Source organism: Struthio camelus, chromosome 4 (assembly GCF_040807025.1).
Source record: "Struthio camelus isolate bStrCam1 chromosome 4, bStrCam1.hap1, whole genome shotgun sequence".
NCBI lineage: Eukaryota > Metazoa > Chordata > Aves > Struthioniformes > Struthionidae > Struthio > Struthio camelus.
In genome coordinates this window covers 12,567,810-12,583,582 of record NC_090945.1, presented here as the reverse complement: position 1 = coordinate 12,583,582, position 15,773 = coordinate 12,567,810, and the positions used below count along the sequence as shown (strand labels likewise).

At 42.5% G+C, this 15,773-nt stretch overlaps 1 protein-coding gene across 14 annotated transcripts in view; it reads right to left on the bottom strand.

Annotated features, from left to right (window-relative positions):
* Positions 1 to 15,773, bottom strand: part of HERC3 (HECT and RLD domain containing E3 ubiquitin protein ligase 3) — a 61,874-nt gene that overhangs the window by 22,591 nt on the left and 23,510 nt on the right. For all 14 annotated transcript variants that reach the window (XR_011140830.1, XR_011140829.1, XM_068941532.1 and 11 more), the window contains 13 exons: positions 14,072 to 14,163; positions 13,312 to 13,442; positions 12,547 to 12,707; positions 11,963 to 12,039; positions 11,107 to 11,231; positions 10,483 to 10,542; positions 7,972 to 8,083; positions 6,423 to 6,612; positions 4,536 to 4,699; positions 3,830 to 3,943; positions 2,526 to 2,549; positions 2,348 to 2,437; positions 402 to 572 (listed from right to left, as the gene is read on the bottom strand). Coding sequence is in view for 12 of the 14 variants with exons in the window: in XM_068941532.1 (XP_068797633.1) it covers positions 402 to 572; positions 2,348 to 2,437; positions 2,526 to 2,549; positions 3,830 to 3,943; positions 4,536 to 4,699; positions 6,423 to 6,612; positions 7,972 to 8,083; positions 10,483 to 10,542; positions 11,107 to 11,231; positions 11,963 to 12,039; positions 12,547 to 12,707; positions 13,312 to 13,442; positions 14,072 to 14,163 (1,511 nt within the window). In the remaining 2 variants the exon portion in view is untranslated. The remainder of the gene's footprint in view (positions 1 to 401; positions 573 to 2,347; positions 2,438 to 2,525; positions 2,550 to 3,829; positions 3,944 to 4,535; positions 4,700 to 6,422; positions 6,613 to 7,971; positions 8,084 to 10,482; positions 10,543 to 11,106; positions 11,232 to 11,962; positions 12,040 to 12,546; positions 12,708 to 13,311; positions 13,443 to 14,071; positions 14,164 to 15,773) is intronic.

Genomic DNA, 15,773 nt, shown 5'->3' with positions numbered 1-15,773 from the left:
ACCACAGCTGCTTCTAGCAGCTGCTGAATTGTGTAGCAGCCTCTAAGGGACAAAACACATCCTATTGTGAGTGGCCTAGTCCTGCAAATAAGACACTGCATCAAAACATAGCAATGTTTTTCCCCCTCTCCCTTATACAGGAGATGCACCAGGACAACTTCTCCAAAACAGAAAGCAAACTCTCTATGTGTTTTGTAAACTGACCATTGCCAAAACAACGCAGGGTCAGGGAAGAGAAAGACTCAAACCCCTCTTGACTAGATGAAGTCTTCCTGTGTTTTCTAGACACAGAGAAGCCAACCTACACTGGTGAAGTGGTTGTGTGAAGGACAGAAGGGCAGCAGAAATGTCAGCTGGATGACAGAACGCTGAAGGGGAAATGCTGAATGGGGGAAACTCACTTTAAGAGGCTTTTTCAAATCAATGTCTGAATGGATGCTCAACTCCCTCAAAGCATCACCGACCAAGTTACTCCTGCGGACATGAAGTACCAGGAAAGGGCTTCTGACCAGCAGAGGCTCCAGGGTGAGAAGCATGAAGACATTCTGCAAATTTGCACCATTTATTGCCACCTGAAAATGAGAGGTGTGAAAAAACAGCTGCTGTTCTGCTCCTTTCTTCTTCTGAAAGGAAAACAGTTAGTAACCATATGCTTGCTGTTCTTTTCTTCCTCGCTCTTTTAGCCTGTTTTTGCAGGAGTACAAGGATTCTGCGCCCATGCTGTACACGCATGTATGTCTCATTTCCCCCCCATTTCCCACACCCACCACCTTTTGAGTCCGCTGACTTACTCCAATCAAATTTGAGCCAAGGAGTTATTAAACTCCTGCACACTGTGTGACATAAGGCAGATAGGTGGAGGAAAGAGAATTTATTCATGCTCTCAACTGAGCAAAAAACTCAGTGTGAAAACAACCTTGAAAAGATGTCAGATAGTCCGTGAGGGACAGCAGTATTACTAACATACCAGGCGAGGAGCCAGGTGACAGCTGCAACTTGCAAGGCACCAGGGAACCCACCCCACACATTCCAAAGTTTTCACCTACGTGGATTTTCTGTGCCTTACGTGTTGGTAAGGCACAAATTCTAGTCAAAGCTTTGACCACACATAGTGTGTTTTATTCTCACTCGCGGATTCTAGTAAGTGACAAATGCACACTGTATAATTCACTTACAAAGTTAATTGACCATGAGACAGAAATCCACCGGAAGCCAGGCTTCCTTTGTTCCAGCATTCACAAAACTACTTGTTTCTGTGGCCTCTTAGTGGCTGTTTTCATAAAGATCCTGTCTCTCAGGACAGCAAAACCTATGCCAGACTGCTGTCCTGCCAAGGCAAGGCAGAAACCTTCCTCTCAGCAATGCACTGTTCACAAACACATTCTGGGGAGCTGGTTGCAAAAACGACAGCACCAGAAGCCAACCCCATGCTGTCGAGTGAGCGTGGGCCCAGCCTCCTCTTCCTTGCCAGGGACCACGTGGTCAAGTGGCCACAGAAAAGCCAAGAGACGGATATCACACGAGACCAGCACCATGGCCGTGAGTAACTGATGACAGCTTTCCACTCTGAAGGAAGCTAACAACCAAGGACCTTGCCCGACTCCTTTCTCAGAGGACTGGACTAGTCCCTGACCCCATCTGCACTAGATGCAGGACCAGTGACCACTGCTCTGCCCCTCTCAGGGGCCACCTGCATGAGCAATACTGGCCAGCACTGATCAGCGTTCAGCGTACACTGGCACAGAGGGCAGGCCAGCTGTCCCTTCTCACAGACTGGCTGGGATACAGCTTGGCTGCCACCTACAGGGTAAGGGTGCGAGAGCTGACCAGCTGCTGTGACACCCCACTCCCGGAGCACCGGGGCTCTGTGCCCGTTACCGCAGATGGATGTGTTAGCTGGTGACAACAGCCACTGCCTGCAATCATGAATGGGGTCGTGAGTTGGACCTCAAGCCTCAGTTTCTGATCATCGCATCCTCTGCGTCTGGCAGAAGCTTCAAAAAGGAGCCTGCTTACCTGAAAGCCTGTCTGCTCTTCCAGCCTTACAGCTCCTTTAGTAGAGACCTCACCTTACTTCTACCCTTAGATGACCACAAATACATAGTATTCTGCGTAAATTTCCACCACTTCTGGCAGTTCTGATGTTACTAAGCTTACTAGAGTGAAAGAAACCAGGAACTGCCTCTGCAGTATCCAGGGCAAAGAGGTTCTCCAGCTACTTGGTTCCCCCTTGTCACAGAAACAAGGAAATGCTGCACACTAACTCCCAGTGAATTCTTTGCAGGCACTGATGGGAAAGGCAGGAAAAAAGACACTGGACGGGAAAACTGGAAGAGAGAAAAGTTACCTGCATCTGTAGTTCGGCATCTGTTTGTAACATCTTCGTCTTAGCCTGAGCATCGAAGATGAAAGGATAAGAACAGAGTGTCACAGTGTCCTGCAAGAAAGGCAGGCAGACTGGTTCCCAATTTGCAGCTTCGATAAGCACTTCTTCAAATAAGAAACATGAAGAACAATTTTCTTACCTGCATGATAGATGGTCTCACTTTCTGTGAAGGCAAAAAAGAGAAAAATAAAAACCTTTCTTTCTTTCGATTTTGTCTCTTGTATTTTTTAGGATGGACTAGTTCAAAGGTGACCCAAAGAAACCTTATCTCCTCTGGGACCAACAATCTAGTTTTTTCTTCTTAAAGAGAAGCACAGAAAATTCCTTCTCAAGGAAATGCACAAGTTCCAATTCAAAACTTGCGCATCAAACATTACTAAGAGAACTAACTGACACAGAGGCCTGTCTTAGCCTGCCATAGGTGAAATTCACTCTTCTGAAGAAAAATAAGAAAAACATCCCCAAGGCAGAGACCATATGAAACAACAGGAGAGAATGTAAGGCCACAACCTGACTACCTAAGACCGCTCCAGCAACACAACTCACTCCTCTTGTTAGGCATACTGATACATTCTTATCTATTACTGTTACATAACACTGAGTCAATATTATATTGCTCTGCTCACTGAAAGCAAGCACTGAGCAGCACTACTTATATGACGGAAGGCAGGGACAGGGGGCACAGCAAACAACATTTACAAAGTCCATAAAAACACACACAAAAATTCTTGCTACAGTCAGGTTTTATTCTTGCAGCATCCCTTGATAGATGTTTTTTGGCGTTTTCTCACATTTGGGGTTTCTTTCCTTCCTAAAATTATTCTTACTGGGCTCCTACACAGCATTTTCCAGCCCTCAGTTTAGTCATTTCCATTCTTACAGATGGGAAAGTGAGGCATAAAAGAGGTGAAGGGTCTTACCCAAGATCACCCAGCAGGTTACTGGAAGAGCCAGGAATAGAACCCACATCTCTTGAGTCTTGGTTCAGTCCCCTAGCCAGTACGCCACACTGCCTCCTCTTACAGAGCAACATTTTAAGATCACTGGCTACATTATTCACAATACCTGCCTAAACAGCAGAAGTAAAGGGTAAAAATTATAATTTTAGAATACAGGATTTGGCTCCTGAGGTGTTGATTACATTAAAAGGATCCAGCGACTGAATTAATCCCCTTGTGCAAGGATTGAATGGGACTCACATGAATAATCACAGATATCGTTACAAGCATTAGTTAAATATTGTTAGCTTTAGCTTTTCGGGTGGCCTTATTTTAAGGCAAGTTTGTCAAGCTGTTGAGTACCCAAATCTGAGAGAGCTTACATACAGGTGCTCCTATACTGTATGCATTACATTCTTATTAAAGATATTAAAAATGCAGATCTCTTAAGACCAGAGACACAAACACCGACAGCTATTTCATGACTACACATAAAACATCTTACCATTCCAGCCTGATGCAAGAACCACATGAGATAATCCTCCTGAATGTCCACCAAGCTGGAAATCTCAGGGATATAAAACTTATCGTATTCTACGTGTTTAACCTTCTGATTTACCTAGTGAAGAAAACAGAAGGTTTTAAAAATATGGATGTGTTCAGCATTTTCCTGTGAACAGGCAGGGTTGCTTTCTTCAAAAAGGCTTCCTCTTGCAGCTCAGACACAATCACATTCAGCAGCTTGCAACACCAGGCCTCAGAAAGCCTTGCAAGTAACTGAGGTGCCTTATATTTTGCTACAAACTAATTGACACACGGAATGATGCAAAACATGGTCAAGAAAAATTTCTTTCCTACTGCTTCTTTCAGTTCTCCCTCCTCCTCAACGAGAGTCAACAGCACCAAGGCAGCGGGAGCAGAAAGGATGACGAAACAGGTATTTGTGATGGAGCAATGGCACACAGCCTGGTGGCTCAGCAGTCGTGCTCCCTAAGGTAAATTTTTCCTAGTGTTTGAGACAGGACTAGACGGTCTTCAAGCACCCTGAATTCAAGACAGCCACTAACATCTTCCCTCTTCTGGCGTCTCAGTGGGCAATGACACAGGCATCAAGCTGGGTCTGTGACCACTCTTCCCCTGCCAGTTGGTGAAGGGCAGAGACGAGACTGTGAATCACCTGGCGCCAGCTCACACCCAGGCTTCCCTCTTACCTTGTGGAGTTTCTCCAGAAGTCTGAGAGCAGCTGTAATGTAGCTACTGAATAGGACCGGGATCAACAGCGTCTTTCTTCCACTGAGGAGGTATACCACTGCCCCTTTATAGAGGTCCACTAGTCTCAGGAAATACCTTGGGCACACTTGAGACCACCAGTTATCTGGAAAGGAGAGGAACATCAATATAAATATTAAATTGAAGGCCACAGAGTATTCTCCTACGCAAGGGGGTACAGCTGAAAATAGGCACATACATCTAAGAATAATTTCAGAAAACTTCCCTACTTCTCTCCTAACTGCAGCGATAGGAAAGTAAGACAAGTCAGCCGCAGACACTAGAAGTCTCAAAGCTCTTTCCTTCCCTTCTCATATAACCACCCCACTCCCCACGCAGCCCCCATGCCAATTAGTGCCACAGTCCGAATTCAAGATTTTTGCAAGGTACTGTGTCCTTGCAGAGAACCCATGACCTTAATCTCTCTATCACTCACTAGCTTTCAGTGAGTGGTAAGAAAATAGTTGCATGGTCCACTCTCCGTCAGCACCACAAACTTTTCTAGCAGGTGTCAGAGGGCGTCCTCGGCATGTCAGTGCTACAGGTCTAAACTCTCCCTCTTTAACAAGGCTGATGTCTTCCTTGCCAAGGACAACAACCCTCGCCTCTCCTCTGAAGGGACTCTGGTCTATTAGCGTCTTCACTAGACCCAGTCTGCCTGCAAAGTAGAAGCAGGAGCTTGGGAAACCTTCACGTCTACTGTTAGAAACAAACACCAACGTACTCCCTCAGGTGCCAGCGCAACAATAACTTCTGGCGTGCCACGTATGAGACTCTCTTACATTTCTATACGCTAACAGTCACAGTGGACTAGGAACTCTGAGCGGAGGAGGCAAGCTGTTTCCAAACCCTCTCTCAATAAAGAAAAGAATTACTAAATTTTACTGGAGCAATGCTCCTGGAGGCCTGAACGTATTACATAGCATTATACATGATAATATGATAATGAGTATAAGATAATCTTAAGAAACACAAAAAAATAACAAAAACATCACATCTTAGCAAACATGAGTAACGACTGTAAGCAGCATATATTCTACTTAGCTTAAGCTGAGCTAATAGGAAATAATACGAGCAGAAATGAGACTACTCAGAAGCAGGAGAAGAGCTAGGAAGTTTAGCTTGGTGAGAAAACAGTCAACAGGTTCTTCTGTACCTTATATAGGACAAGACCACTTTGTATCAGCAGTACATTCATTTATTAACTTTATACAGAGCAGGATATTTTAATGTGGGTAATATCTGATTAAATTTAAGAGAGTAAGATCTATAATCTTCGTAATATACAAAACCTATGTTCATGCAGCAGCCTTAAAAATTTCTTTTGAATTGAATCTCTGAACGTAGGCAAATCAGATAAGGGTTTTCCCTAGTAAGCGTCTTTGAAGTGATATTTTCTTTCTAAATTAAAATGATTCTTAACCTCAATTTCATTTCTCATTTATTATCCACGCTATCATGAATTCTATACGTTTCATATTAGTGCAACTCCCACATTTTACCTGTATGGCAAGTTCTTCATTTCCTCATATTTTAAACCTAAAATTCGGAGCACACTCAAAAAGCTATTTTACATGCGAACTTAGGTTGGGGGCAGATTCCTGGAATGCTTTTGGTTCCCCCACTCCTTTTTGGAGGTGAATCCTTCCTAACAACACTATATCATAAATAACACTCAATTATCATCACAGCTGTAGTAACAAAACAAAAGGTTAAGCAACACAAAACATGACTGAAAAATCTAAAGCCAACGCTTTCTCTCCCTGCCTGAAGCTTAGAGCAGAACGCGTCTAAAATGGCCCAAAGGGAGAAAATGAATTATCCCTTACCAAGAACTTTGCTGGGGTTGGTGTCCAGGCGCAAAATAGCCATTGCTAGAGGAAGTGTTAGCGTTATATAATACTTTGAGTCTTGGAAGAGTGGGAATTCAGGTAGAATTAAATAGATCCTCATTGCCTCAACATCTGGTGGTGAGCTGGACAGCTGAGGAATCAAAAAGCTTTCAAAGCTCTTTAATATCTAGAGGGAAACAAGACAAAAGAAGGCAACTTATCCTGGATGATGGAGCACCTACTATCTAGGTCCCACTATGCCTAAAATAAGGATTTAATGTGTTTTGTCACCCACAGAACTATTCCATATGCCAAGTCATCTTTGCTTTAGAGGAGCCAGGGAGGCTGAAAATAATGATTAGGTATGGTTAATGAATAAATGACAGGAAGAAAATTGAATGATTCTGGAGAGCTGTAGGGAGAACTGTGCTTTGAATGAATCAGACATACAGATGTTTTACATTCTCAATTCTAAAAAGTAATTTTTTAAGTTTGTAGCTTTTCACCACTATAAATATTTGGCTTGAAAAAAAATTTCCTTTTCCCCCTCAATAATTTGCTCAGGCATCTGAAAATAGGCCAGAAAGATTTTTTTCACTGAGGCTCTCCTTTTGCCATCATAATAGCTGGAAGACCCCGCCAATACAATGTATACCCCTAATGGCCTGGGAAACATATTATGAGGGACTGTAAAAAGGATCATATCCTGCAACATCAACTTTACAGAACAAAGCCATCCATCATCAGCTTATGCCACACTACAGAAATCAACTGCCACTATATTTACCTTCAAGTACTGTAGATGCTATTGTGTATCTTGTTTGGAACCAAATGAGGAGGAATCATTGGCATTAAAGTCAGAAGAATGCCTGAGATTTTTAGCACCAAAGCCATATACTTAGCAGCTACAGTGACTTATTTGCTCAGCAAGCAAATCTAACCTCACTCATCTCATGAGAACAGATTTCACTAGCTAAGAACTGCTATTACTCTGTGACTTGTAAAGTCCCATAACGTTCACTGAACTTAGTGGTTCTACCTAGCACACGTTCAGGAACTATTTAAAATATTGTGAGCTGAGTCTTCAACTGGTTGTCACTCTAAATCCATTGAAGTCATTATATCATCTGAAGATCAAAAAACACAGGGGGAAAAGAAAATCTAAAAATTATAGTTTAAAAAACGACACAGAGAACATACACAATTGCATCTCACAGATCTTGCATTCATGAGAGATACCCCCTGCGTTTGAATAAACTGTTGGTATAAGCAGTACCTGCGTTCGTATAAAACCATCAAGTACTCAACATGCAAGAAATGAGAATACATTCATTGTTTACAAGTGTAACACATGCAGACTTAATTTCAGGAGCTATTTCAAGTATTCAGTGCCATGGGACAAAACTTTATAAAAACAAGCTTTTGGGCCATATTCTCAGAGGGTGGAAATTAGCTGCCCCCCAAAAAGCTACTGTTACTTGCATGTTACAGAGGGACAAAGTCTTTACTCCCCCTCTGAATACCTGAAAATCCAGATGTGCAATACCTGGTCTAGGAGAATGGAGTGCTGAGAGTTCATCAGCTTCTCAAACAGCACTCTAGTGGAGTTCAAATCAATCCCCGGGATCTTGGGACTGGTCTTAAAATGTTCATCGATTCTTTAAAAAAAAATCACAGACAGGCTGGCATAAATTTAAGAAAGAGTCAGCACTACCCTGTGTACTGACATATCCCGAGAGCAAGCAATAGAGAAACGATCTCCAGGGAATTAATCAGACTAGAATCAAAGCAGAAATTGGACTCTTTTTGCTAAACACAAGACAGCCATTTCCCCCTTTTGTACTCCTCTGAGCCTTGTTTAGGGTTGGGATTCTTGCAAATAAACACTTTACCAAATTCTTTGATTTCCCCAGCACACCTGACTGACCTAAGAGCCTGCCTGGACAGGTCTGACTGTTTAAAAATCTCAAAAATCTGTTTAAAATCTGTTTTTTCACACACTGTAAAAAAGGGAAGGGTAACGTGCAAGACGCTGCCTGTTACACGAGGGAACATCAGATGAGGGATTTCAAAAGGAAACAGGGCGAGACTTTCAAAGCAGTTCTTTTGGCAGCTCCATCCTAAAACTAAACCAGGACCACAACCACACCACAGCACAGTTGAGAGGAGTCTTCACACAGTCTTTAGTGGTAACAAACGTGCGCTGGCCTTTCTGCTATACTTGAAAGGGTGTAATTTACCCAAGATGCTGTGTAAGTGAGATAACGAAGGCAAGCCTACAGATGACGATAATCTGACAACTTGATTTAGCAACACTAAAATGTCCTGCAATGCAGCAGGTAAGTTACCCAGCTCAGCAGCTAGAGCATGTTCAACATCTGTAACAGTGGCTCTCAGCACCACCATCTGCAGATAAAACTGCATGTAAAACCTTGCGGACAATACTAAAAAGAGAGGAGGTCATTACTACACTCCCACACAAGGATTTCCCAAGAGCCATACGTCATGAGTCACCTTGAGCCTGTGCCACACCAGACACCCTCTGAAGGAAAAGGTACCTATTCAACACCAGATGCATTAGTCAGTTTGCTGATGCGGCTCTAATGATATGAGAAGCTAAACTTAGCCTGCTGTAGTAGAAGAGTTATTTCCGTAACACCACAAGCACCAGGCTGGAAATAGCTCCTCAGAGTCACACTGTGGCGCACAGAGCTCCAGGCTGTGATGTGCAGAAGCAGTACTGGAGCGTGCCCAGTCACACAGGCACAGAAAAACTGCTCTTCCATCTAACTCTGTGCGCCACAATGCTATACTGTAAACAAGCCTAAATGGCATTAGGATACTGAAGGGATGTACGAGGGTATTTCTGTCAGGTGCGCTGTGACATTATGCTTCACATACAGAGATGCATGTTTAAATACAGCCTCACCTCAGGGTACGGTGGCTTCAGATTTTACGATTCATTTGGTCACAGATCTTCTGAAAAAGTTAAATCCTGCACTAGCCAAGATATCATTAGGGTGGAAAGACAACCACATTGGGGTGATCAAGTCATGCACTTCACTCATTTCCACAATCAAAGGAGATGTGAGATTAATATTTACTGTGACTCAACAACTTGGAAATCTTACAGAGCGCTTTAAATCAACATGATACAACTCCCTTGACGTGGTAGCATGATGTCTTCTCACAAGGTTGGAGAAGAAACCATTGTACCAGTGGAAAAAAGTAGGAAAAAAGAGTAAATTATTTTCTTTGCAAGTTGTTCTTGGAAAAGATTACTCAAAGATGACTCAGAGTAAGTAGGTTCTTCTTCACCTAGCTACAGGTCATTACTCATCACATCACCATAAAAATTCCTCCTCCTCTTCATCTTATGCTGTTACCTCCCCACCATTTATAGACACAGCCACCACAATCCTTCCCAGCCCATGGCCTTTCACCAAGCTATGCATATTACAGCCTTGTCACCACCCGCTGTTAGTTACACCCATTAATCCTTTACTTGTACAATCATCCTCTCCTTGAAATTCCTGCTTTCATAAGCATGAGCACAAAACTTTCCACAACTGGCATCACCTAAAAGGAAAGTGCTGAAATATTGCTCATACGCATGTATTTTTTAAAAAGTAGCCTGTGCTGAAGCATACCTCCACACACACCAGTCCCCACCCTGCTCTGCTGGGTATGAGACTCTTCAGGACACCCAGAATCACTCATTTCCCTTAAGGTCAGTACTCCTACCCTTCTCTTTAAAAAAAAAATATATATATATATATATGTATTTATTTATTTATTTATGCATGTTATAAGAAAAAATAACAATTGTGACAACTCCAGGGATTCTGTGGCACTTACAGTAAACTCACTATTCACTTTCTTAGACTATTTGTCTTTCTTATCCAGCTCTGACCACCTATCTCCTTAGTGGCTGCTCTCTGCCCCAGTCTCCTACCTAATCACAAAAATCAAAGCCCATTGCAACAGTGAAGGCCGTAAAGAGATTCTAGTTTGTCTCAAGGGAAAGCCACGCTTCTTGACTTCATTTGCCACTTACTTCTTCTCCAGGAAGCTTCCATTCCAGCAGGCAGCCGAGGACAGTATCTGAACTACATTACTGTTTGCAGCAGGAAGACAAAAGAACATAGAGATACAGAGTATGAATATACGTCCCAGCAAATCTCCTCAGCTCTCTTCCTCTCCTTTTTCCTTGGAAAGCAATCTCACAATCACCCCTTCCTTCAGAGGCACAGGGGTGAAGCGGCTCACTCAGGATCACGCAACATCCCTCTCTGAAAGGATGTTGGCGATGCCTTCTTTCCACCTACTCTGCTTTTCTTAGGGCAGGCACACAGAGGAAGGGAAAGGAATTTTAATTAACCTTTACAAAGCTTCTTGCTTCTTTTCATGAACTCTAAGCACATAACAGAGGACAACTTTAAATCCAGTTCCCACCCACCGTTTCAGCCATGTTCTGATGCAGCCTCAAATTCCTCCGGTCCTGCTAGGGAGCTCTAACCTGTCATCCTCATGACTGGCAACTGTCCTCTGCCTTGGGTATGACCAAGAACCACACTTGGAAAAGGCTGCTAAGTTTCAAGAGAAAACATGGCAGGGCAGCCAACAAAATTCTTTAAATAAAACTTTCCAAAAAAGGCTTGTCTAGTGCCCCAATACCTACTTGACAGAATTAGAACTGTTTTTTTCTAAAAGCTTTTGCCTCCAGACATCTATAGTTTCATCGTTTATTAAACAGGTGTAACGTGTTTCATTTATGGTCCGGAAATCATCAGCAGGCAAGGAATTCTGTGAGAAGATACAGATTTCAGCAAAGGCAAGGCTTGTAAAACAATTCCTTCTTATTCATAATCTGTTTTCTATATACAAATGATTGCTTTCTCAGTGTGTTTTCTGCACAGGCTTGATGAGGAAGCTGTGGTATAACTAATGAACCCAAAAGGGTACGGAAAAAAAGGACCATCGTTAAATATAATTTTAAAAAGAGGAAAAGAAAAAGAAAAGAATTTTTTTCTCCAGTGAGCCAAAGTCCTTTTAAATATGCTTTCAAAAGGGTGTCAAACACCTCTTGAAAGAAATAAGGAAACAGAAAAAACAATTGAGCATTCAGCCCTCCAGGTAGCCTATGTCTTCAGAGAACCTCTGTGTATATGTTCCGCAACCTTACACACTAATCACCCAGATGCCTGCAGAGAAAGCAGCCCCTTCCTTACAATCTGCAAAGGAAATAATTCTCCTTCCTGTCGATCAAACTGAAAAAAGCGTCTTCCCAACTGCTCTTTGACATGACCCTGAAGGAGTGTATCTATGCTCTTTCATTCACTCCTAATCAGCTGGAAATCCCTGCAACAGTTGTCGTCACTGGTAAGGTTTGCAAGGTAGAAGGGACTCCAAAACATCACTGCAATTTTGGGGAAGACGTGACCAAAAAAAAAAAAAAAAAGAATAGAACAAGAAAAAGAAGCATTGTGAAGGCTGGGACAGGGGACAGACTTAAGATGATGTTTGATTTCTTTTACCTCATATTTGGAGCAAAGCACAAACGTTTGGTCTCCTCCAGAGAAGATATGTTTAACAATGTGATATTTACAAGCATCTGTTAAAAAAAGAGATGCAGTTGTATTAGAGGTTGATGAATTTAAGTTCCGACTTTGCACTTCCCCCACATATGCGCTGCCAGTGTCTCAGGCCTTACACTATAAGGAGCAGCTGGATTCCTTGAAAGCCAGGCTGAACTTTAGCGCTTCCTTGAGAGACACTCTGGGCCTGGCAGGAGGGAAAAGTTGTAATTTTTAAATTACAGTGGGTGTTTTAAAGAAAAACCTAAGCCCTCCGAAATCAGTACCAGAACAATTTCATGAAGGCTCAAGATCACCAAATGCTGAGGTCTGCCATCAAAAGAGAAAGAGTACACAGACTGAGAGAGTAAGAGGTCTCCAAGTACTTTCCATAGTGCCTTTGGGCTAAGGGGCTGGGATCCTTCAACTATTTCCATTGGTTTCACTCCAACTCACAGACCAATGTCAAGACGTCTTTAGATCTGCACGGGTGAAATGAAATGATCTACGTCCACTTGCCACTCCCAATCATGCATAGCACGTACCAGGTTTCCCTGAGAGTTGCCCATTGTGAGCTGCCCAGTGACCCTTCACAGGAGAGGGACACTTAACATTGCATGTGTGCCCAGTTCCTAGCTGGCCTCTTGTTCCACAGCCAAATGCATAGATCATTCCTGAAGAAGGCACAAAGGCTAAAGTGTGATGTCTGCAACAGAGACAAGTACAAAGTTTGGGCCATGTTTAACAATTGAAGGAAACAAAAAATAAACACAGCCTGAAATTTATTTTCTGTTCTATTAGGCCAGACGCTGGTGCAAAGTAGCATCCTTCCACTAACACCAATGATCAGTTTTTGCCACCTGATGACACCAGTTTATGGAGCGCGGCTCATTAGGTGGAAGGGACAAAGAGTAGTCTGTGGCAGCATGCAGTATCAGGCTCACAGATGGAATTAGCTTAGTCATTTGCAAAGTCTGTACATGTCAAAAAGTAGCATCACAGCACAGTACTAGTAACTCTCTTTTCAGAAAAGAGGTAGGAAACTTGCGACCAAAGGGACTGCAGCTTTAGAGTCCATCTGGATTATTAAGACGGAAAGAGATCTTTCACCAGGTCATAGCACAGACAACAGCCCCAATGAAAAAGCAATCTCATGTAGAGCGCCTTAAAATTCTCATGCAAAGTAAAATTTAAATTAAATATTTTTGACGCATAGGATGCAGAAGCAAACTATCCCATAAATTTACTAGAGCCAGTGTCAACACTAACCTCCGTCAAAGGAAAACTTCTGACTACACACTGGCACTCACCTGCCACAAGCGATCTGGGATACTTCGCTGCCCATTAGCTCAAGAACTCTTCGGGGGTTCACTTCGTCGTTCATGGAGTCATGTCCCAGCTGCCCGCAGGAACCTGCACCGAACGTGAACACCCCTCCACTCTGTTAGCAAATCAGACAGCATATTCTCTGTTTAGGGACCTATATCCCAGCAGCATCTCTCTGACTCTGGTTTCACCACCAGCCCAAGCATAAGCAGAGACAAGAACTGAACAGTGATTTCCCAAGACCCAGCCCTTGTCCTCTATCCACTAAACTGCACACTACTTGGAAACAGCAAAAGGTATGAAACTGAAAACCTCTTTTATAAATGTTGTGAGCGAGTGACAACGTTTGTTTTAAACATCCCTTCCTTCAGCCTCGTCTTTTCTTCTGATGCACAACAGCTCTTTTACCTTCCAGCAAAATGCTGTTCTCAGCCCTTTGGATGCATGTTTGTTACATTTCCCGATCAGAGTCTGTTTCTTTGAGGGAGTCACCTGAGTTTTGCTATTCGTTGTCATAGATTATTAGCATCTACAATTTCAAAAATGACAATGGATCATATGGACGATGAACCTCAGAATAAATTAAAACAAGACTTTACTTTCCACTTATTTCATTTAGTTCATTTTGCTGAGGTCACATGGAAGAAGGTAAGTCAACCTGTTTTTCTGCCATTACCCAGGAAACTAAATGAACCCATAAGACAGATGAGACAGCAGCCAGCATTCCCAGGTTGGCACCTTTACCTTTGTCAGAACTGCTGTGTGTTCTTCTCCACAGCTGATGTAAACAACCTTCTGAGACCGCAACAGCTTAACATGGCAAGGGGATTCTCGGTCTGCATTGGAAACAATGAAAATAAAAGGATTTGTTTCATAAACACAAATCTAAATGTCTGAAAAGAACACTAGCAGTCTGATTTTCAGATGTGACCCGCAACTCTGACAGGGAACAGTGGAGGCTTTAGCAAACGTGGAAAAAAACAACATGCCCTTCAACATGTCATTGTTGCTTTCCCCTCCAACTCTTAAAAGATCTGTGCCAGGCACAAAGGAAGGTGTCCAGAGCAAGAACATAAATATTGAGTATGTTGTATAAACTCAGGTTGCACTTGCGGGTTGGGACGCGTGACTGGTGCAGCCTAGCTACACCCACCTTCGGCCTCCTGCTCCATACCAGACCTCCCTCAGACTGCGGCATATATTTTTTTCCAAAACCTTGCTCAGAGCCTCTTTGAACCTAACAATCCCGACGCCTGAGAGACACCAGCGCAAGGCAAACGACAAGCTGAATCCCAAGGTGTATTTAAATGCCTGGCCTTCCTTATTTTGTCATCTTCTAAGAAGCAGATCCTCCTATTTGCAAAGGCTAATCTCTGCCATGGTTTAATGATGCTTTTCCCCTTCACGCTGATGCCTTAAATCATTAAAAGTAGGTTTCCCCAAGATGAATACACCAAGCAAGACTTCATGTTATACTGACGTCACAGTTAGGCATTTCAAAGAGCAGTAGGCACCCCAAAACTGCTTACTTCGCACCAATGAAAAATGTCAATTTTTTAAGACTCTCACCCAAGGATCTGAGAGATGCTTTTTCTGGGTAGTGAAAGGAAAATGGTCACATTTCCACGGATTTAGAAATGAGAGTAGATTCTTTATTTACTTTGTTCTGTATTTTCACCCACTGATCTTGTTTTGACTCGAACGATGCTTCTTAACTCTACAACATAACTTTTTAAATAACAGCACTACAAAATACTTACGTTTGTAGACATTGCTATTCATGTTCACTAAGTATCATTTATGCTGTCTTACCACGATTCACTCACCATAAATGTCAAATATTTACTACAGGTGCCTGCCAGCAGTGCCATATATTGAGGGTAAGCAGACTATGATCCTTGGCCAACACAGCCCAAGTAGAGGCCCCTTAAATATATAAGGAGAGCCTATGAAGAAAGCAAGCCTCTCACATGCAACTTTTCTATTAGTGCTGTGTTGAAATTAGAAGCATCTATCTGCTAGTCTATATGGGAAGAACATAGCTACTCTTCTACTAGATCAGTGCTCCAGCTTATAAACAGTACAAGAAAGCAGCTCTGGAACATTTCTGAGAGAATACAAGATACGTTACAAATTTTGCAAGTGTGTTCATATTCCTAAAAACGCAAAGCAAGATGAAAGGATACAACATTTCAGCTTCCTGTGCTAAACTGCAGGCTGTTTTTGAGTAATAGCTTTAAATACATGTTTCAGTTGTTAGGGTGAGTTTCAAAATATGCCTCTCCATTACAGGCACACAAAATATAAGTAAGGTAACACTTTTCTTTAGTAACACATGGTGTTTATAACCTACTACATATGCAACCTAACATTTACAAATATATACACTGCATGTGTACTCACCCATGCAAAATAAATTATCCATGCATGCTGAGCACACATCCAT